Source organism: Pavona decussata, unplaced genomic scaffold, assembly GCF_977016875.1.
Source record: "Pavona decussata unplaced genomic scaffold, jaPavDecu1.1 SCAFFOLD_281, whole genome shotgun sequence".
NCBI lineage: Eukaryota > Metazoa > Cnidaria > Anthozoa > Scleractinia > Agariciidae > Pavona > Pavona decussata.
This window is the reverse complement of record NW_028145682.1, coordinates 448,420-471,194: the sequence shown is the minus strand read 5'-3', so window position 1 is coordinate 471,194 and position 22,775 is coordinate 448,420. Positions and strand designations below refer to the sequence as shown.

The following is a 22,775-nucleotide window of genomic DNA, read 5'->3' as shown; positions in this document are numbered from 1 at the left end:
TATCACTTGATTGCCGTTTTGTGCCCTGCTTGCTAATATGCCAGATAATGGTACCTATCGTTTTTAAGCCAGGCTTGAGCTGGTTTAAAAAGTTGGTCAACTAAACCAACCTAAAACTCTTTTTCCCAATAGAACAGGACCTAAAAGTAGGGGCATAACCTTGTTAAAAAGTGCAATGTAGATAACAGTTAATTTATCCGCGTACTCAAAGAAGCTCCAGTTGAGCAATGAATTGTGCCGTTTAACAGCATTCATCTGAATATAATCACACCGATTGGTTTCATCCGCCGTATTCTCTCGTAATCTCACTTTGATTTTGGAGTGCTCTAATCCAATCCCTATTGTGCTGTTTTTTTTTCTTTTTTGCAACGTAAAGTTATGACCTAATTTAGACTTCACTTTTGAGAATGATGAGATCTTACATGTTTAATATGTATGTACCTCTTGTCTTTCTGGATATTCAAGAAAAGAGAAAGAAGACAGTCTCCAGTGGTGAAACAAATGTCGGTGCTAGTGGACAAAGCAGGCATTGGTAGTGCATTAACCAATACATCCGGGTTTGTCAACAATGCTGTTGTTGGACAAGCGGTGGACGATCGCCGGCGCAGTTGGTTAAAAAGATTCAGCTTCAGTCGAAAAAGCGTGAATCCCACGGATGATTCGTTGCGTCAAAAGGATAACCCAGCAGGGAAGAAAAAGCTGAGGAAGTTTTCCTTGAGGAGGAAATCAAATGCTGTTGAAGAAGGTATGATGAAGCAATCAGGTAGCTTGCGTTTGCAACACACAAATCATTGGGGGGAGATACAGGAATTTGTAGGGACTGATTCTGTTTATGACATGTACTGTTTCTTAGTTGAGCTGACAAAAAGACATACGATTAGGTATAGTGTTCAAAGCTGAACAACAGAAAATGTGGTGAAAACAGAAATTAATTCCTGGGCCGTTTTCCGGTTACTAAAGGGCACACGCGGATCCTGTCTGCAGTGGGGCTGCACATTCCCGTGTAGGCTATCATTATATGACACCTTAGTGTTTTTTTTTTATATTATAATTTCCATTTTCCTCATAAAAGAGCTGTGTTAATTTCAGATTTTAAGTTTTGTTTAAATTGAACAGTTAGCTTCATTTTCGGGTTGAATAAAAATTTTTGGCTAATTTTTGTTCCTCGATCATAGAAAGTTATGGAACTTGTATCTGTCGGGTATAGTCTAAAGAGCAAGTGTGAAGATGTATCAGTATAGAGCTGGTAAAAAGGCCCATCTACCTAGGGAATTTAGATTACAATCAGGGCCTTACTGGAGTACGCGTCACCAGTTTGGGGGAGGGGAGGGTGATGGGGGGTGCTTGCCTACCTCAAGAAGAACATAAAAGGTTCAGAACTGGTGTTTGGACATAATAGATGTCCCCAGGGGTACACTAGAGTCCTTAGAGGTTAGATGTGACTATGCAACGAGCAAAGAATTTAAGCGTGTTATCAAATTGGACGGTCAATCACTCGTAAACGTAAGATCAGACTCAAAATTCTACAGAGTCCCTACTTGCCTTAGCAATCGTCATCAGTTGTCTTTTTTTGCAAGAGGTGCAGCAGCTGTGCTCATATACTAGCCAATCTCTACCCGTTTGCCATTTTTGAGGTGATATTTTGACATCAGGCAAAACCTTGAAATCTTGGACAGTAGGTTTGGGGAGCTATGATGTAATTTTCATAAGATTTATTAACATGCACAACTTGCTATGCCCTTCTCCTTGCAGAGTTAGTTGCGAGACCGCCTTCCACGGCCCTCGTAGAGGAGGACGAGGAATTTGAAGAATTAATTGACTTAGGAGACCCTAGCGAGGCTAAAAGGACATGTATTGATCTCAGCAACTGCCAATGTGCCGAGGTTCTCGCTTCAGTTTTTCCTCAACTTGTAGATCATTGGCGAGCAGCAGGCAATAAGCTGAAGACAGTGCGTTACTTGACAGAGTCCGGTGCCGCAGCACTGGCAACTTCTGCTAACATGCAAGCTTTGTCGTACTTGTATGAAGTGCAGTCCTTGCTGGAACAGAGCAAAAATGACGAGCAAGTATTAGCTACCAGGGAAGAAACTGCCCGGGTGGAGAGTCTCATTGGACAGGTGAGAGGATGTAGCTGGTACATTTAGCTGATCATGGTATGCTACCCAGAGAGCCACAGATGCTGTCTTTATTCCTTTATGTCGCCTAACTTCACTCCAGCAGTTTCGATTATCCTTTATACTAATGGGTGAATGGGCGATAATTACAAAAGCTCTAGAATAACGTAAAGCATAGTTGGCAAAGTGTGAGATCGGGAGGTTTAGAGGTTTAGCCAATCGTAGAAAAACTGTTTTATTTAACAGTCTTCTTTGTTACTTTAGTTATCTCCCAGACGCTCGTTTCCAGGGCAACCTATCGAAAATTCAAATAACCAAAGTGACCAGCCGGCAATTGGTAAAAGTCGCAATCCGGCGAATGGCAATCTACATCTTGATACACTGCCCTGGAAACGAACTTGTGGAAAACTCATTAAGGGAATGTAGGACTAAAAAAGATATTGAGACAATGATCTTGAAATCGCGATATGAGCGTAGTTCTAAATGATTCAGACATTCCATGAACTTTGTTTCTTGGCAGTGCGCAACTCCAGTACTTTGACTTTATGACGCCTTGTTTTCCCTCAGTCCTCCTGACACTACCAGAAATCATAGCGCCTGAAGTTAGTGACTTGACGCCCCATACGTTCGAGTATTGTCAGTCGCCTCGATGTATCTCAAGCTTAAAATTTCATTACCAAAAAATCGCGCGCTTTTGCTTAGCCAGTCACACTGCGCGTTTGCTTATAGTTGGTCACTAATTTATGCTAGTGCTTTATGTTCTTTGTTTACGTTAAAAAAACAACAACAACAAAAAAAAGAAAAAACATAAACGCATGACTAGTTCTCTCCTAAGAAAAGGTGAAATGGTTTCAGAAAACGTTTTTAAAATCTCACTCTCTAATAGAATGTTTAGTTGCAATTTCACTAATTTCATGATGAGCGGAAATGACGCAGTGGTAGCAAAACTTTATTTCATCAGTAAATGTACATTAAATTTAAAAGTGCATTAAATGTATATATAAAGAGAAATGCAACTTCTTTTACTAAATACACTGGACCGCGTGCAGCAAAAGCTAATCGGAGCTGGCAGAGTAAGACAAGAAGAAGATATACATAAGGGAGTAGAATATACTAAGAGAATGAAGTGATTACTTTATGAAATGAATAAGTAAATAAATAAACAAATAAATAAATAAATAAATAAATGCATATATATGTATATGATATACACTGGCGTTTTGTGGTTATAAGTTATGAATATTTGAACAGTTTAGAGATCAGGGTAGACACGCGTTGGTCCGGATTGATTGCAGGATTTGCCCCCGGCCATTTGTGGGTTGAGTTTGTTGTTGGTTCTCCTCCCTGAACAAAGAACTTTCTCCGGGTTCTCCTCCCTTCGCAAAAAAACCTTTCCACATTTTAAATTAGACAAAATAAAAGTCGGACGAAGAGCCACTCTGTGGATTATCTGCCATTGAAATTGGCATTTATCCCATTTAAATATTTTCAAAATTTTAATTACAGGTTTAGAAGCAGTAACTTTTAAATTGCTTTTTAGCACACTCCCAGTAACGTGTTTTCTTTCTTCTCTCCTTTGTTTTTGTTTTTTCTCATGTTTCAGGCGCTATCTCACATGAATCGTCTTCACGAGGCCCTAACTCATCTAACCACAGCGCTGCGCATCTTAGGAAAGAAGCAACCTTCTTCTGACTTCGGATGCTACATGAAGATTTTGAAAGAAGCCATGCGTCATTACTTGCATGTGTTTTTGCCGGGCTACTACATTGGAGGAGCTGGGTGCGAATAATGTTCTCTTATACATTCTCTTTTTCCATTGGGAGGAGTAGTTAGGAATTTTGTATGCCAAATATATTTCCCTCTTTCTCAAACCTGTGATCCTTGACTTGGAATGAAACCCTGCTCCTTGACTTGGAAAGAAACCCTGCACCTACTTTTGGACCAGAGATGATGCAGGGGTGCAAGAACGTAGTGGAGGGACGATTCACTAACCACACAAAATGGTGTCCGAGGGATAGATTCTGTAAGTGAGTGCATAAAGGGGTAGAATCTCTTGTTGGTTGCCGCCTTACTATGAGGGTAGCTTCTGGTTCTCCAGCGTTTTCCCCACCACAGTGAGAAATATTTGTAAACATTTTGATTTGGAATAATCAAGTCTAGAATGATTCTCCCTCTGTTTTCAATTGTTCTTTCTCAGAGACAATTCAACCCGTCTGATTGAACAATCTCGCTGCCTGAGCCATGTTAGCCATGTGTATCATGCCTTACATCTGAATAACAGATCACTTATGGCTGCATTACAGGAACTCAATGCAGCCGAAGAAGCTGAAGAAAACCTGCACGAGGTATATCCGGTGACTTTCGGAAACTTTTGAAAGACAAAGCGGAAATAATTTGATAATCTCAAAGATCGTCCGTGAATTGATTTCCCCGACAGCACCTTTTTCTCTGAGTTCTGTTTGGCATTATATTTGTTTATATTTGAAATCTCGTCCATGCACACGTAAATGCATGCCATCTGCACGTGCTCATTTGGATTACTTAGTTAACATTTATAAATCGTTCTTTTGACTGTCGACATTCAGCTGTGATTGAGATCGGATAGAGTCCGAAGAACTATCAACCGAGAAAAATGACTTCCAGCGAGGAAACATTTCGCAGCTGTTATATAGACTCCACCGGGTCAGAGTTAACCTGTTTAAGCTTCGATCGTACCTTTATTCGCTGTATTTGTATAAGCCGGCGACACACTAGGCGATTTTATTCGCCGATCAGGAGCAAACTCATCATAATGATGAAATGATAACATCCGTTTTACCCTTATTTTATTTATTTATTTATTTGTTTATTTATCTATTTATTTATTTATTTATTTATTTTCATTTTATGAAGCTGATAAGCGCTTATGCAGGAGTTGTCGAATGCACGCATCTGGTTGGCTGGAAAGGATGGGGCAAAACATACGAAGAGATTGGAAAGAACAGGTAACGCAGCAGCTTCATTAGTTTACGTCATTAATTCGTTGTGGCCACCATCTTGGATCCACCATCTTCGATTCATACTCATACTGACGTAACTAAAACTGATATAGAAAAGAAAATTATTCAACAAAAACTTGAAATTTGTTTGTGAAAAAGGAAAGGCAATTCAAAACCATACCTCTCCAGACATGCTACCAGCCCATTAAAACGAGTTTCAGTTGTTACTATTAAACTTTTAGCCAATTTTCAGTCATCTTTTAACTCCCGTCAAGTGCCTAACTTGTGCTTTAAATGGTGTCTACTGCATACAAAGTACATTGGGCTGTTAAAAAAGGTGTTACACGTTATTCAGTTCTACGGAATGGTATTCTTGCCATTAAATCGGATAAAAACTTCAAAAAGTCCTTGATTATGATGAAAGCCGTTCTCTGAGAAGGGGAGAACATAGATTTTCCTATTTTTCTTTGTTTATTTTAGGCCAACTCCTTCATAATAATTTTAGATTTTCCATTCCAGTTTTGGAAAAACAGGCAATGTCAATGAATTTAGTCACAAAATACGTTCTTCTGGCTTTTAATGACAAATCTGTATTTCTTTCATTTCCTTCAAAACCAGAAACGTCCAAGATCCCCAAATGAAAAAGATTATCGAATGTTCTTTGCGAACAGATATACGTACTGCGGATGAAAGATTATATTGAAGAAAAGACTCTCGCAGTTATCTACGCAACCAGAGAGGGTTTTTTTTTTACTATTACTTTTCAAAAATATACGTTTTATATTTATTTATTTAGCTTCGCCTAACTAAAATACAAACAGAATGGAAACAAACAATAGAAACAAAAAAAAAAAAAAAATACCAAAGATATAATAATTAGGTAGGGAGACCACTACAGCATAGCCAATTACAGCGGATCCCTCGTTAATTATTTATATAAAAAAGAAAATGCTTAATAACTAAAACTACTAATATGTAAGCATAAAACTAGAGGAGACAAGGCGGGAGACCAAATTGCTAGAAGCAGCACGTTGGCGGGCATAGGAGAGACCTCGCTGTGTTACACCTAGGACAGATTGTTCTCCAAGTTCTAATGTCGTCAGCGTCGTACAAGTTCAAAGCCTTTTTATAATATTGAAGTAATAAAGTTTTGAATAAAGCTAAAGAGATGTGACTTGTGCGTAGCTCAGTGGGAAGAACATTCCATGTGCGGCACGCGCGTATGAAAAATGAACGTTGATAAGTAAGAGTTCTGCTTCGGTTAGGAATATAAGTAATAGCACTACTTCTCGATGTCCTAGTAGATCTCGTAAATTGTCTAGTTACAGGTAGAGCTTCACTGTCTATGAAAACTAAGTTATTAACAGCTTTGTAGAAAAAAACCATGTCCAAATATTCATGCCAGTATGAAATGGGTAACAAATTTGTTAATTGAAGGCGGGTCTTATAGGTTACGTCGCATCGGAAGGGGAGCTTCAAAATTACTTTTGTAGCACGGCGCTGCACGTTTTCGACTCGTTTAAGTAGGCCAATAGACTGTGGAGACCATACTTGTGTTGCGTAGCCGAGATGACACCGGACGATAGATAGGTAAAGTGTGCGACGCGTTTGCGTGCTTTGAATGTACCTAGAAGCTCGGCGCATAAAGCCGAGGAGTTTGTTGGCTTTCGCACACTGTTCAGTTACTTGTTTGTCCGAGGTGAGATTCCTTGACACCCACACACCGAGGTCTTTCTCTGTATCGCAAGATTCCAAAGGCGTTTCTTTGATAGTATAGGTAGGCTGTACAGGTGATTTTTTACGGGTGATGCACTGGTATTTACACTTGGACTGATTAAAGATGAGCCCGGATGATTCAGACCAACTGACAAGATCGTTAAGGTCAGATTGCAAGGCATTACAGTCTGTGATGGAATCGATGCTCTTGAAAATCTTGGTATCATCGGCGTAACAGGCAACTCTCGATGTTTTAACAGCGTTTGGAAGATCATCCACAAACAGCAGAAACAACATGGGTCCTAATAGGGACCCTTGCGGTACCCCGGATGTAACCGGCAATTCTCGGGAGGTAGCTCCAAGGACTGTAACCTGTTGCTTGCGTCCCTGTAAATATGAACGAAACCAGTCGTGAAGTTTGCCAGTAATACCGTATTGGTGCAACCTCCCAAGTAGCTTGATGTGATCCACTTTGTCGAATGCTTTACTCATGTCAAGATATATAATGTCTATTTGTTTACCAGCGTCGAGTTGACCGCCAATGTAATGCAAGACACTGGTGAGCTGAGTCACACAAGATCTACCAGTTAAAAAACCATGTTGTTCGCGGCTAATGAAGTGGGATGTATGATTCCGTAAACCCGCCAGAACACAGCGTTCGAGAACTTTGGAGATGACAGGGAGAAGAGAGATAGGGCGATAATTCTCCACAAAGTCTCTTTTTCCTTTCTTGAAAATCGGTACTATATTCGCGAGTTTCCAGTCTTCTCAGAAGAAAAAAAAAAAAAATGCCTAGCCGCAAAGATTTGTTGAATAACATGGTCAGAGACGGTGCGATCTGGTCAGCGGTTTCCTTCAGCAGGCGCACTGGGATTCCATCGGATCCAGTTGCTTTGTTTACATCAAGCTGTTTGAGAGTTGTCAAAACCATTTCCACCGGGATCTCTAGCTCATTTAGTGTAGGGTGTGAGGGTGTGGAAGGTACTGATAGAGAGTGGGCCTCTGAAGGGGCAGTGAAAACCGACACAAAGTAAGAGTTAAACAATTCGGCGATCTTTTGAGGTGTTGATGCTTGAGAACTCTGTTGAGTGTCATCGCCAGAGCTCATCGTTTCAGGGAAGGTCCGCATTCTATTCTTGAGCTTAAAAAAGGACCAAAAGCGTTTAGGCTGCCGCTCGAGATCTGAGTCGAGCGAGCTGAGGTAAGTCTCACGGCTCTCACGGATAATAGTCTTGGCCTTTGCACGTAATTGGCGATACTTCTGTTGTTGATGGTCAGTAGGGGATTTCTTTAGCTTTGAGCGAGCAGCCTCCTTTTTCCGCAGAGCGTGGATGATTTCACTCGTGATCCAAGGCGGGGTGTTTTTTCCTTTAATCTTTTTGGTTGGGATAAAATCCGAGACTGCGCTCATAAATGCGTCCTTCCAAAAAGTCCAGTCAGAGTTAATGTCGTCACTGTCTTGAATAAGATGGCATAAGTTTACGGCATCAAGAGCTCCTCTGAGACCATCAAAGTGTCCATTACGATAGTCGTACACTGTTCTTTTTACTCTATGGGTAGCTTTAGTAGAGGCGTGAAATTCAAAGGACACCGTGCCATGGTCCGTGAACACGTCCGATTCTTTTGGACTGAGCACTTCGCATATGCGAACACGGTCCGGCACATTCGTAATTACGAGATCTAACACCCTATCACGGCGGGTGGGAATAAAGTTTAATTGCGTTAAAAAATGATCATTAAGAATTTCTACGAACGTCACCTCTTTTGTCCCTCTGGTGTTTTCTAGCGAGTCCCAAGGGATCTTGGACAGGTTCAGGTCACCTCCTATTACCATATTCTCATAGGTTTCAGAAGCATGGTCAAGAAAAATATTAAATTTTTCCAACCAGCAGCCTGTATCATCGTCGGGATCTGGCCAATAGATCGAACAAAACAAAACTTTCTTATTGCAAAAAGTAGTCATCTCAGCGCACACAAGCTCTAAGTCCTCCAAGTTTTCTGCGTCCGGCACATATTCCCGCATTGATTTGAAGGAATTGGCTTTGGCGGCAATAAGAACGCCGCCACCATTACGATCCTTACGGTCTTTCCTGTAAACAATAAAGTCAGAAAGCGGGAAAAGTTCTTGGTCGAGGATGTTAGCATTCAGCCAGGTTTCACTAATTAATACGATGTCGGCGTGTTCGGAAAAGACTAGATCTTGAACCCGATCTAAATTGCTCACTCTTGAAGTCCCAACTTTATGTTGCGATTTCATGCTTCTAGCATTGATCACAAGGCCCTTTAACGGGACACTAGGACCTCCAAACTGCGTTCTCTTTGTGATAGTAGGTCCAGGCTGGCTAATAATGTCGCCACAGAGGAGCAGCAAGCCGATAATGAAGCCACTAGTGCTGTAAAAGTTGCGGTGGCGAGTCGGCACGAAGCGATTGTTTCCACTAATGGCCGAAGGTTGATCAATCGAAGGTTTAAAAAATTTCCATGCCGCGAACTCAAATCCCTCTACAGGCATCCTCGCAGAACCAATATCGTTCTCCATCGATTTAAGGATGATTCGTTGCGCATAAAAGACCAGAAACAGTAAGGCAATGGAGAAACCTACGGAGCACACGAGTATGTTATATTATTCACATTCGTTTATTCTTCGCGGGTTTGTTATGAAGTCAGAAGATAACTAGCTCCCAGTGGGCTTGATAGTTCAGTTGGTAGAACACTGCATCGGCATCACAGAGGTCATGGGTTAAAATTCAGTTGAAGCCTGAATTTCTTTAAATTTTAATTCTCGCTATAGTCTGGTTGTGTAGATAACCGCGAGAATCTTTTCTTCTTTATATTTAGATAGATATTTAGAGTAATTCTATCTCCGAAGAAAAGAGAAAAGAATGTACCTTTCTTTTGGTCTAATCGTGCAGTCCCTTCTTTTCAGATGTGAGGATCCCTCTTTGTTTTCTGACCCAGAGGACATGATCACTGTGGCACATCTCTACTGTGTGAGCCTCGCTTTCAGACTGGCAATTGGTGGAGTTTCAACAGCAATTAGCTCAGGTTTGATATTTTACCTCGTTCTCAGGTTCCATTGTTGTTTGAGAAGGAGCTCCAGAAACAACCATGCCCTACCCGTACCCTTGCTGATTAGCTTATATAATAGGTGGAATTGTAGTAGTGGGACTACATGTGTCCTAAGCTTTTAGAGAGCTAAAAATTAATTATCTGTTTTTTCATATAAGCGTCACGGTTGTGCAGTGTGTGCCTTTCATCTTACGCGGTGTTAGGTTCAGGCATCTACATCTACATTTATTTTGTCGGTAAAATCTATATGATATCACTTCAAATGGTCGAGAAATCGTTGAGAATTTGAGCGCTGAATAAGACGTTGTATGGGGAATAATTCCCCGGCATACAACGTCTTATAAAGCGCTCAAATTCTCAACGGTTTCTCATGTAACCAAACACCACGTAAGATGAAAGGTCACGTTCCAACTCACACAACCGTGACACTTATATGAATAAATAGATAATTTATTCTTCGCTTTCTTTAAACGTGAGCTTGGGACGCCTGCGCACTGGGACAGAATTGTTTAAAGACGTTTTTATCAACATTAATTCTGATTTGGCTAAATTCACAACACGAAAACAAGCTCATAGAACGCCGACCTTAAAAGAGATCGCCCATTCACGTAACAGTTTCTCTGTTTTACCAGGTCAACGTGCTCTCGCCATCGCAAACCAAGTTCATGACGCACACATGAAGACAACCTGTATTCCTCTTCTTGCTCAAAGCCTTCTTATCACTGCAAAGTAAGTTGGACCAATGATAACATAACGGTCTTTTTAAATTCTTCTTCTTCTTCTTCTTCTTCTTTTCTAAAGTTCTCAATAAGACAACCAGTTATAAGAAAACTTTAAGGGAAGTAAAAAAGCACGGACTTATTGCAATTCAACCGAATCCGCTCAGGAGCCGAAGTGTTAATAAAAACTGCTGCGTCTAATCGTCATTTAAATTTTTATCGACAGAATACCCGATTGTATTGAGGTCCTTAAGAAGCTAAACTCAGCCGCATTAGAATCCAGTGACTCCCACGGCTGTGCATTGTACATGTGCTGTTGCTTTGACCTCATTCTAGAAGCAGGTAAATTAATGAAAGTTTCTTTTTCCGTTGTAGTTCACATTTCGATATCGCAGACTCCGAAAACTAGTGTTAGCTTTAAGTATTAGTAACACTAGAAAGTTTCGTGTTAGTCTAAACAAAGAATAAGTTGTATAAGCCTTCAAGGGCTCCATTTCAAAACAAAGCCTAAAGTGCAAGTCAGGGGGGTGGTCAGTTCTGAAATTAACCTTTCAGGGCAAAATCTTTTTCGATTAACAAACACAACACCGTATGCCTAGTTACTCTAGGGTGTTGCAGTGTTATAAGAAGGTTTACACGTGACTTGTCGACGCCCAAACCCCGACTCTAACCCGGCCAACACTAACCCTAATTCAAAGAACTGACCCAAAGGCCAAAGGAATGACACTAATTCTACAATCCCAAGAATAACCCTGGGTTGGAGTGAAGGTTAGCAATTGCTGTTACTTGAAGGTGTCAAATGTACAGCTCACGTGATTTGAATTGTTCCTTTAAGTAAGCTTGTTGTGTTGTTTTATAACCCTTTTATTCCGCAAAACGGTCAGGTTTAGCACCAGAAAAGAACGAATACTTCGTTCGAAGAAAGAAACATTGCTAACGGAGAGTAATACTGAATTAAGTAGCTTCAAAGACTTTAAAGGTCATGTCCGTCTCTACCACACTGGGTATACTTGCAACCAATATTTAAGTAACCATTATACGGTCAAACTATTACAAAGCGTGATAAATACTGCACTAGGAAACAACTGTTAACTGTTAGGTACATTGTTCATCTTTCTTACATCTTGTTCTTTATTTCACGCAACCTGCTTTTCATTGCATTTGCCCAAGTAAAGCAAGTTTATTTTACGAGACCGGCTAAAGCATTAAGCGACAACTGAGCCTCTCCTATTGTATTTAGGCTGGCAACTGGAGGATATCACTAAAATCATACAGTTTACAGCTAAGATGTCCACTGACCCCGCCTTTTCGGCTGATGTTGTGCCAAAGTTTTACCTCAATGCTTCTCTTGCCTTGTGGTATGTTAAGCTATACTGCCCTCAAAAGCTACCAAACCAGCAATTTTGTGTCTGAATTCATTTTGTAAAAGTAAGGTATGGGTATTGTGCATTGTCACAACAGAAGCAGTGTTCTTAAAAGCCGTTTTAAACAGGAGATTGAAGGCTTTGAATTCTAACATCATGAACAATTGAATCCTTAAAAAGCCAATAACTTCCAAAGCAAGTTAAAGTAATAGGGATCTGCTATTACACAAAAGAGGTCATTGGGTGCTAAATTAAAGCAATATTGTCTTATTTTGATGAGAAAACTGGAAACCCAAATTACAGTAAAGTTTAAAAAAATCTTAACTCAAAATCGTGGTGTGCTTGTACAATTCACCAATATCTCCGTTAAGTTTCACTCGATGCATGTCTTAAATTTTAAGATAAAGCTTTTTAAAATTAAGGTAGTGCCCTTGCTACAAGTTTACGTCATGAATTTAATTTATTCATGGTTAAATTTTCACCCGCAACATTAACAACATGTGTTTTAGAAGTAATATATCAAACACGAGAAAGTGTGTTTCATCAGATATCCAAACACTGAGAAGTAGGTGGAGAAAACGAGGCGCAGCCGAGTTTTTGTTAAACAACTTCTAGGTGTTTGGATGTCTGGGGAAACACACTTTCGAGTGTTTGATATGGCTTCTCAAATTATCAATAATTATAGGAGAAATTCAAGGCTAAAGTTGGCAAAATTTTATGGTAATTAGGATCACATATCCAAACCACGGTCACAGTGGTGATTTTTTTTGTTTTCTTTTGGTGAATTATTAATGAGTTTCAGAAACTGATATACAGTTTTTCACAGGTATGCTAGGAGACGAGAATGGGAAAATGCTGATACGTTCATTTCTACGGCTAATGGTTGGTTTGTTTTTAAACACAATGAAATTCTTGATTATGATGTCTCTCGTACTCTCACAAAACCATACTGCAAAGCTCTTGAATCACTTTTACTGTGTTTTCTATTAGCTCTGGAGCCAGCCAAGTTAGAAGTGTTTATGTCTGTTCATGGCTTTGTGAAGATTGTGGAGATTTGTCTTTTGAAACTCCAAGAAAATGTCAAAAATAAAAAACAACAGCAAGAAGCCAACAGGGTGAGTAAAGACGTACTTTTTAATTTCATTTTGTTTTCTTGTTTCACTTTCAATTGGTGAGGGTGGGGATGGAAGGAGTGAGGGGGGGGGGGGGGGGGGGGGCTAGACCTCGAACGTTCATATTATGTCAATGATAAAGTATAAGCCACGATATATTGTGTTTTGTCCTGAAATTTATCACGCAACGATTTGCTATGTCACATTATTTTTTACACGTCTTGTTTCCGAGATTGAGATTTGTAATGAAATTTTTTAACTTTGTTGTCGTAACCTTCTCATTTTTATACCACTTTAGCCTTTCTTTGATTTTATATGTTTATTTCTTAATCATTATATTTTGACGGTTTTCTGAGGTTTTTGAGAAAATTCTAGAAATCCAGTCTGGCGGCTGTTCTGAATACTAATGGCGTGATTCCCTCATCATAAGAAGTTGCCACTTTATTTTGTACATCTCGAACGAAACATTTTCGGATTATTTACCTACTAAGTCTATTAGCCATAGCTGTAATACTCTTTAAGTTGCAGTGGTCAGGGATGGGAAGATTTTTCCCTCTTGCCTAGGCTCGCGAAATCATAACATAACAAAATAGAGTTAAACTTATATGATCTAAATGGAGTTGGAGCTCCTCTTTATCCTCGGAGAAACAATAGTCCGGATTGAGTGAAGATTTCACGTGCGTAATCAGTACGAGTGTCTTGCGTCTTGTAAACTGGTATCACTCGTAATGACTTTTTCATCCCGTTTGCGAAGATCTTCCCATCGGGCTTCGAGGATGATCTTTCTCCTACATTCGAAACTATTTTGAATTTGCAAGACGGATAAATATGCAAACTAATTTCACAAGCCTTTTCTTATCAGTCCTGAATTGACAAAATGAGGACTTATTTATCGTCTTTTGACGCTTTTGTGACTTTCTAATAAAAATGCTTTAAATTTCTGTTTCTGATGTCTTTTTCGATTTTCCTTCAGGGCCTAAAGAAACTCAAAGATGCACTTTTTCATCACCCAGTGTTTGATGGACGGCGACTTCATTTACTCGCTTATCATCATCTTCTCCGCGGCAAAAAGGAGAAGTGTAAAACAACGTTACGGAAGTGTTGTAGCAAGAGCAAGGACATGGGTCTGTGGCTGGAGGTAGAGTGGGCCAAGAATGAAAGCATGAACGCATGGTTTAGCGACAACAAAGATTCAGAAGGCGTTTATCAAGGAAAGTCCATGTTTATTCTGCCAAAACCGAGAGTGGTTTAATTGACAAAACATTGAGATTGAAATACCCTTTTATGTAACTTTTTGTCACTTCAGAAAGTTCATACTTTCTCTAGCCTGTCGAAACAAAAAAGGAAGGTTTGTTGAACTGTGGAATTTTGATAAAATTTTCTAACAATACAAGCATAACATTAAACTGATTCGATTGCTTCTGATTAAGAACAATTTTTGTCAACTTATTGTTAGTTTGTGAAAGTTTACGTACGGATAAATAAAATAAAACGTTTTTCTATAGTCGGTGTTTTGGATCATCTTCGTTGACCGTTAATTTTGAAAGAGGCCTTTTTAATTTTTGAACTTATTGCACACTACTTTTAAGTAGTGCGAAATAAGTTCAGAAATTAAAATGATTTTGGAAACACAAATGAGGCGGAAATCAAATAAATTGATCATTGTTGAAAATAATATAATGTGAATAAGTCTTAAGCAATACGTAAAGATCAGAAGTGTCAGTTCAATTCAAGCGTCAATCACAAAGGCTGTCAGCTGAGTTAACATTAAATACGAAATGGTAATAGGTTGGGATAAAAATCCAAGGAAATTCACGACGTTTCGATGTCATCCTGACATCATTTTCAAGTACAAAGGAGTAACGATTATCGTTAATTAGTATCCTTTGCTGTAAGCTCCCAACGTGCGCCTAAAAGATCTACAGTAAATCTTAGTCTGCCTCAGGGACCTCCAGACACTCATCGATTATTCTTGCTACTAAGGTAATAAGATAATCGTATTATCCAAACATGAAACGGAAATCTTCTTACTTCTTAGGTTATTCCTAACGTACGGTAATAAAACATAGCTACCTCCATTTTTTTTTGTGATATTGTTTTGTTTTTTTTTTGGCCATTAATTGCACTACTGGGTCAGTAGTAATCAATGACCATCCTTATTAAATCAAGACAGTCTTATTGATGTTTATACTTTCTTCCCATTCTACTTGTCGTTTTCACGAGGTTTTTAAGAAATTTTAGAAAATTGTTTTAATATTACTCTGTGCCGCGTTGTTCTATTATACCCGACGCCTGTAAAATATATTTTCGTTTTACTTTTCTTTAATATAAGTATAATATTGTGCGTTTCAACAAGCCTTGGCTTGGAATTCGCACACTATAGGAATGCGTCTTAGGAATACTCTCTTCTAGAACCTAATTGTTTTCTTCTACGTCCTGGAATCTAGAAAGCAAATCCTCGTCTGGCTGGTCTGTAGATGCTCTTCTCCAACTCGTTAAAATTTATCCTCAAATCTTTAGGATCTTGAACGGCGTTTACACCGTAACTGTTTTTCTCGTTGAGTCCATTCTTTGTTTTAATATCGTTGTCTGTCGACTGGTCCAAGATTTGCGGCTCCTTTAATGTCACGTTCCCATTTGACTCTGTAACAATTCAAAAAATATTGTCATGTTAGTATTAGACACAGGACACCTAGCCGTGTATGTATTCTCAGCAAAGATCCCTGAAACAACTCTACTCATGATAACAGCATAGACTTCAGTACTTTAAGATAATTCGTTATAAGTTCCCTGATGATTATGACTATGATTATGCTAATACAGGATAAGATTCTTTTTCTGAATCAGATTCTAACTGAAGTACCATTTAAAAACATTTTGTTTATGATAACTAGTTACGTACTATTAGAGTTACAATCAGGAGGTGCTTTGAGTCCAAAGCGTTAGTATAGAAGTCCAGAGCTATCATGTTATTTTAGGGCTCAGTTAATTAAAGAGGATAGCTCCGATACGTTCTCAAGAATGCCACAGGAACGCACACCTCATTAAGCCCTGGCAAGGCCAAAAACACCATGGGGGAAGACCTGTGGAATGCGAACTGAGAGAGATTGGCCTTATACGTCGGCGACACTGGGAAGCTAGGAAAAGATCGAGAGAGATGGCTTGATATGGTTGCGGCGTTAGATATGCCTCATCGGGGGAGATGAAGATGAGTAAATGAGTAAGTAAAGAAAAATGAGGGAATAGTGTTGAATAATTACCTGGAGCGAGGGGATTAATTGATACCTTGAACAAGGCTTGTAGGGCTAATTTGAATGTTAAAATATCAACCATTTTTTCATATGGTCTATATATTCCATCGTTTTACTATTGGTTGTCTGGTCAGCCCCGAATCCTGCCCAGCCACCCCCAACCCCACCCTCCGCCCTCCCCTCACCCCCGCTGTTCAGGTAATTTAACATTGTTAGGGGTTCTTGAATATATTCACCGTTCTAAGAAAAAAGGAAACCGATAAAATCGCGAAGTAAACCTAATAGTGCTTTGAACAGTGGAGGCGAAGATTAAAAGTCGATTTTCCCGGCCATGACACTATTGTTGCAGTCACCTTGAACAGCGAATTCCAGGTATTTACTGGATTCTTCCTTCTGTGCGTCATCTCTTTCAGATTCAAAACTATCGCCACTTGACTCCTCTGTGATACTGTTGAAGGAAGGCACATTGTAGTATGCGCATGTCTCGTCCACCGCAGTCAGGTCCAGGTATGGGTTATCCTTCTGCATAATTGTTTCCAGGCTCTCGCGTATCTGAGTAAAGGTTGGGCGGCTTTCAGGGGTTGCCTTCCAGCAGTCTGTCATCATTTTATAACTGGAACAGTTTAAATTGAAGAAAGTCAGTATCACTAACAAGCTATTCTGATTGAAAACGCTCGGCAGAAAACGAGAATTTATTTGCAGGCTTTTAAGCCTTAAAATTTGTAATCATATAGCCGTTCCAAATACGCCAAAGTGATGCCCTCTGTCAAGATTGCACATTTTTCCCATAAGAAAAGACAAATTGATATCCACACAAGGCATAACAAAAAGCAGCCATTCCGTAAGCAATTTAATTGCTTTCATGCTCTGTAACTGTTGAGTAACCTTTCGCGCTTTCAAGCCAAATTCAATCGCCAAAGACATAAATTAACCCTTTAACATTTTTTATTTTTATCGTTCGCTGGCGAACGATAACTTTACTCGCCCGGTACAAGAGGAGAATAGCCTATGTTGGAAAACAAACAACGCCAGATACAACGTTTGATTGAAGAGGTTTCTGGCATTGGCAGGTCTAAAGGAGTACCTTTAACGTTCTCTGGCAATTTCTAGTAAACTTTGTACTCTCAAGGTACTTAAAAGCAAGAAAAAATAGGTTAAAAATGCGACATGTTCATATCTGCCTGTAAAACAAATCATTCATTGCATGCAACCCACATTCTGCCAATTGTAGTGAAATATCGTGCCATAGCTGTGGAGGGCAATAAAAGGTTCCCAGCTTAAATTCTCAAGCTACAGTCTGGCAACGTAATGCATTTTTCCTAGTTTAAGGACCAAGAAATGTGGAATATTTGACTTTGTAACCCCACGGGGGGCCAACTATCAATGCAAACACAGAAAGAAATACAAAGGTCTCTCGCTGTTTTTAAAAACGATGTGTTGTTGTTGACAGTTCCTGTCGCTATAATGTTACAAAATCAACCCAGAACAAGGCGAACTCAAAAACATGAAAATAAAAAGAAAGTTTAAAGGGTTAAGAGTAGCAGCGACGGATGATTTCACGTGGTTTATAAATGAATGAATATAACGCCCTGAAATGTTGGGCAAGATAAAGTTTTGGCTGTTTCTCATACTTGTAAGCTTAACACAGTAAAATGGAGTGTGCGCTTTGCCTACTAGTCATCACATGATACGTGCAAATTCTTTACTTAAGTATGTAACAAGACAGACAACACATGCTTACAGCTCCTCGTTGCAAGTGTCGGGTTTTTCCATTCGATAACCAGCCTTCAGCAGCCTCAGTAGTTCTTTGTTGTCTATAGTTGGATATGGGGTCCCACCTGTTATCAAACAAAAATTGAGAAGTCTCTAAACAAACCTTTCGCGTTTTAGCCATAATATGGGATACAGATATCTACTGTCGAAGAATAATGATTGAAGAGCACCACAGCTCAAGCACGTTAAGGTGGCTGGCCAAGTTTCCAGCACCTTCCAATACCTGTACTTTGATGGATCAATACTACGACTCTTTATCAGTTAATACAACAATTATGGCATCAAACAAATTCCTAATTATTGGTGAACAAGTTATAGCTGTTTTTTTCGACTTTATAGCTTACCATAGCAACAATATAACCTGTAATATAACGAGCTAGGTGACTCCCATTTTGTTACTATCGAATTTTAATCAGCATGTCAACTGAAGTGCAACTTTTGGGAAAGTTAAAGAAATTAGGGCAGTTTTTAACGCGTTATATTGTTGCAAGAGTAACCTATGAAGTTAAGTATGCGACAATTCATAATATAAATATATTTCCTATAAATTTGTCAACTTACCCAGAGTGACAAGCTCCCAAAGGACCACTCCAAAGGCCCATCTACAAAAAAAACGAAAACGAAAAGTCAGTTGTATTGCAATGCAGCAGAGAAGGAGCATTTATTTGATGAAGAAGAACCCAAACAGTCCTTATTTCTATAGAGGAGCTGGTAGATCGCTCGCATACATGGCTGAGGTGCATAAATTTAACGTCAATTGTAGCTGCTTGCGTCACTCATTCAGTCCTGCTAAAGTCACGTTTTCAACGTCTGACGGTAACGGTAGCGTTGCACTATAAACTACACAACTGACACTATTGGGGCTGCAACTCAACCCACACGGCTGACGATTAATCCAGGTTTGTTTAGCATGAAGTATTGAAGATTACTAACTCTCCATTCTGATAGAATTTCTGATCCATCCGAGTCTATAACATGTTTTTTTTTTATTAATAGGTGTTCCTCACAGCAAGGCGTATGCTCAAGCCACAGACTTTCAGATCGGTGGTCAGATGCCCTAATTACTAACAACTGTATGCGTTTTCAGGAACAGGTAAATTAGTTACTAAAAATATTCACAAGGTCGTGTATACTTTTAATGCAGAAATATGACCTGAGCACCCGATTGGGTGTCGTATGGTTAAACGTAAATAAAAGACAACTATTTAGTCATAGGAAATGCTGTGAGAGCTAATTAAAACTCAAAGATGAAGAATGTAAGACTCCGTCGCTAGTCGATATTAGCGTTTTTCTAAAGTGATTTAAAAGTCGCCACATCAATAGACGGATTGAGGAAGGAAGGAAGAAAGGAAGGAAGGAAGGAAGGAAGGAAGGAAGGAAGGAAGGAAGGAAGGAAGGAAGGAAGGAAGGAAGGAAGGAATGGATGGATGGATGGATGGATGGATGGATGGATGGATGAATGAATGAATGAATGAATGAAAGAAGAAAGGAATGAATGAATCAATCATTTAATCAATCGATCAATCAATTTTAAAATTAGCTGATTGGTCAGTTGTCCACTTACACATCGCTCTGACTTGTGAATGTCTGATCAAAGATGGCTTCAATGGACATCCATTTCAGGGGAAGTTTCCTGTTTCGTTTTGCACAATACGCGTTCCCTTCATACACGTGACGAGTCAGGCCAAAGTCTGCCACCTTTGCGATCTTGTTCTCACCAACAAGAACGTTGCGAGCTGCTAAATCACGATGAACAAAGCCCTTTTTCGCAAGGTATTCCTAACAATGAAATGGATATATTTTTTTCTATTATTATTAAACAAAACAGGAACAAAGATATCAACTACAGTAGATCCCTGACACAAGCATCAGTGTCGCAGATGAAAAATATTGATCAGTTCTTTCATGTAGTGAGATTTGTTTTAAACTCGACAAAATTTCCATAATAAAACAGCGTGATTTCTCGTTTAACACGCAAAATTTTAACGTATTACTACTGGACGCTTACCGGATCAACCAATGAACTTACCGTCCTCTTAAGAATTTCAAGAAACCAAGTTATATTAGATCTTAAAAAAGACGTAAGTATGACACACTCAAGAGATTCTTTTCGAAACTTTGGGTGTGAACAAAAAAATAAAATCTTTTCCTTCCACACACCGTCGAGAATTACTCTATCACAGAGAGATTCGCGGCAAAATAGGTCATTTATAACAGCACCGTGCAGTTTCTTTAATTCTTGAATTTTAACAATACAAATTTTATGGAGTAAAATATATTAAATACGATTTCTGCTTGAATTATATCTTAAAATCTACTCAGTGAGTCGTACTTACTTGCAGTAAAAGCTACATTTTTAAACGAAAAGGAACCTTGTGAACATCTGAAAGGTGAGGGTTTTGTTTCCTTTTGTTTTCGAATTTCATTTAGCTGAAGAAATAAAGGCCAATTATGATTTTCAGGAAGCCAACCTGGTTCCGAAATCCGAAGTTTTATCCTGTTAAATGATCCAACATATTCAGTAAACTAATTTCCCACTTTTTTGTTTCACACCAAGGCTTTTAAAAACACGTTTAAAAGATTTTTAGTTACAGCGATTACCAATAACACGCGACCTAAAATATGCCTTCAAAAGACTCCGATAAAGTTGCATTTTGGTGGACGTCAATCATAGAAAAGCCGTTGAAATTATTTTGAATTCTGAGACCATTTCAAGGCAACAGAACCAAGAAATTGACAGTTTTATCCGCTGACGGATGGTAAACTTTATGAAAGTTGATTTCCAAGCCAGATTATAAAAAAAAAATGGGCATTGTTTAGACGAAGCCGTTTTTTTTTATGAAACATTTGAAATCGCTACACCTGATAATAAATCAGCGATGCGTGCAAGTGAGTAAATTATCACGTGCAGTGAAAATTGAAATTTTTAATTCATTTGCGCTTGATCTGGCTCGAGAATCAATTTAAATAAAGGTTACCTTCTCTTAGCGAGGTAAAATTCTTAGTTTCTTGCCGGGTTACCTTGGTATCTTGTCAGAATTCAATATAATTTCAACGGCTTTTGTTTGATTGACGTCCACCAAAACGCAACTTTATCCGACTCTTTTGAATGCCGTAGGTCGCGTGTTATTGCTAACCGCTGTAAACACAGTTTAAAATTGTTTCCATCATAAAAGCTGCTTTCGGATTTTTGTCGACTACAGATTTAGCACAAATGAAAGCATAGGTTAAAGTTTACTTGAATCCTTTGTCAAAGTCAATGGTTCAGCTTTCTGTTAAAAATTTTCATTTTGTTAAACCTGGTTTAATCAAACATGTTTTGTTGGTGTGGATGGAGCTTAAGTAATTTTTTACAAACCAGGGCGGATATGACATAGCGACGTTAAGTATCTTGCTTCAAATTTGTCGCTGCCGGTGCCCCCTGAAGAACATGGTATTGTTTCCCGACTAAATCAAACCGAAGTCTGGCCGAGTTACATATCCTCTTTCATTCCCAGATTCTTTATGAACAGTTAAATCTAATTATTGCTGTTCTGCCTAAATATCAGCCTGTCTTACCATTGCCTGAGTTATTTGCCAAGCGAAAGCCAGTAAATCCCCAGGAGTCAAAACCTCTTCATTTTCTTCGCTTTCTTCTTCCTCCGTATCCAAGCTTGCATTGACTTCGCCGGTCTGCACCTGATCTTCTGGTTTGGTAGTCGAAAAGGACATAATCTGGATATCATTATTCTCTTCTCTTGGCAGCCCTGGTGCATTGACGTAGATGCGATCACTTTTAGTGGCCTGGTGAACAAGAAAAAAAAAAGGCCTTATTTCCTTGGGAATAAGTTGGGGGCCAACACTCAAGTAGGTCAAGAACAAACTCCAGAGGAACCTTGTTACCACGACCACCGTTTGCTCACTTTAGCGGGGTGGTAGGATATATTCAAAGGTACTTTAGATAACAAAAAGGTATTAAAGTGTTTTTTCAAAAGCTGCATGAACGCATGTTACAGTTTGAATTAAATCTGCTCGTCTTGTCTCCCGTGGTCTCGTAGAAACACATATCACAAGTTCAATAAATAAAGAGGACTTTTAGAATGCTTTTCGAAGCAAATGACCAAGAAAACTGACGTAACTCACAAGAGAAACTCTTCAACAGACTTTAAAAATCAGTTGTATGAGTGTCACTGTAAATAAAACTTCTACCGAGTTTAGTATTTCTTGTGAAACTAATTACACAAAAAAAGTTGTTTGTAACTTCACTAAAGACAGAGCATACCTTCACAGATATTCCTGTGGAGTTATCGTTTGTGAAATATGTTTCACAGTATGTTGAACGAAAAGGTCCTCTGGAATCATCTCCAAGATTTTCCTTTACCTGAAGAAAAAGATATTAATAGCTCTATGTACATGATCATGTAGATATACTAATCTTTTCAAGAGTAATGTTAATATTTCCCCCCTCGTATGGATCTCAAAGGAATCCTCTTAGGATGTACTACCGATCCTCTAAGTCTTGTTGTGATAGCTTTTATACTGGCAAAGTTCTGGAGGAAGAGGAAGAGCGTTGCACACGATTTCCGAGAGTAAAAAGTGTTTCATCCAATTTCCAAGCAGTGAAAGTGGATTGAAAAAACGCGCCTTAGCCGAGTTTTTTAACAAACGTTCTGGAGAAATTCAAAGCATAACTTCACCAA

General features: G+C 39.1%; 2 protein-coding genes across 3 annotated transcripts in view; one reads left to right on the top strand and one right to left on the bottom strand.

Moving 5' to 3' along the window:
• LOC146455229 (adenylate cyclase type 10-like) overlaps nt 1–14,576 on the top strand; it is a 40,797-nt gene extending 26,221 nt beyond the window's left edge. The window contains exons 20-31 of the mRNA XM_085094486.1: nt 466–745; nt 1,753–2,117; nt 3,718–3,893; nt 4,312–4,459; nt 5,007–5,098; nt 9,735–9,853; nt 10,510–10,606; nt 10,823–10,938; nt 11,837–11,954; nt 12,787–12,842; nt 12,951–13,075; nt 14,046–14,576. Of these exons, the coding sequence (XP_084950612.1) occupies nt 466–745; nt 1,753–2,117; nt 3,718–3,893; nt 4,312–4,459; nt 5,007–5,098; nt 9,735–9,853; nt 10,510–10,606; nt 10,823–10,938; nt 11,837–11,954; nt 12,787–12,842; nt 12,951–13,075; nt 14,046–14,324 (1,971 nt within the window). The 3' untranslated portion in view covers nt 14,325–14,576. The remainder of the gene's footprint in view (nt 1–465; nt 746–1,752; nt 2,118–3,717; nt 3,894–4,311; nt 4,460–5,006; nt 5,099–9,734; nt 9,854–10,509; nt 10,607–10,822; nt 10,939–11,836; nt 11,955–12,786; nt 12,843–12,950; nt 13,076–14,045) is intronic.
• Nucleotides 14,577–15,165: 589 nt separating this feature from the next.
• LOC146455228 (uncharacterized) overlaps nt 15,166–22,775 on the bottom strand; it is a 40,345-nt gene continuing 32,735 nt past the window's right edge. For both annotated transcript variants that reach the window (XM_085094491.1, XM_085094492.1), the window contains 7 exons: nt 22,358–22,456; nt 21,655–21,879; nt 19,661–19,875; nt 18,658–18,698; nt 18,065–18,161; nt 16,677–16,936; nt 15,166–15,715 (listed from right to left, as the gene is read on the bottom strand). In XM_085094491.1, the coding sequence (XP_084950617.1) occupies nt 15,516–15,715; nt 16,677–16,936; nt 18,065–18,161; nt 18,658–18,698; nt 19,661–19,875; nt 21,655–21,879; nt 22,358–22,456 (1,137 nt within the window). In that variant the 3' untranslated portion in view covers nt 15,166–15,515. The remainder of the gene's footprint in view (nt 15,716–16,676; nt 16,937–18,064; nt 18,162–18,657; nt 18,699–19,660; nt 19,876–21,654; nt 21,880–22,357; nt 22,457–22,775) is intronic.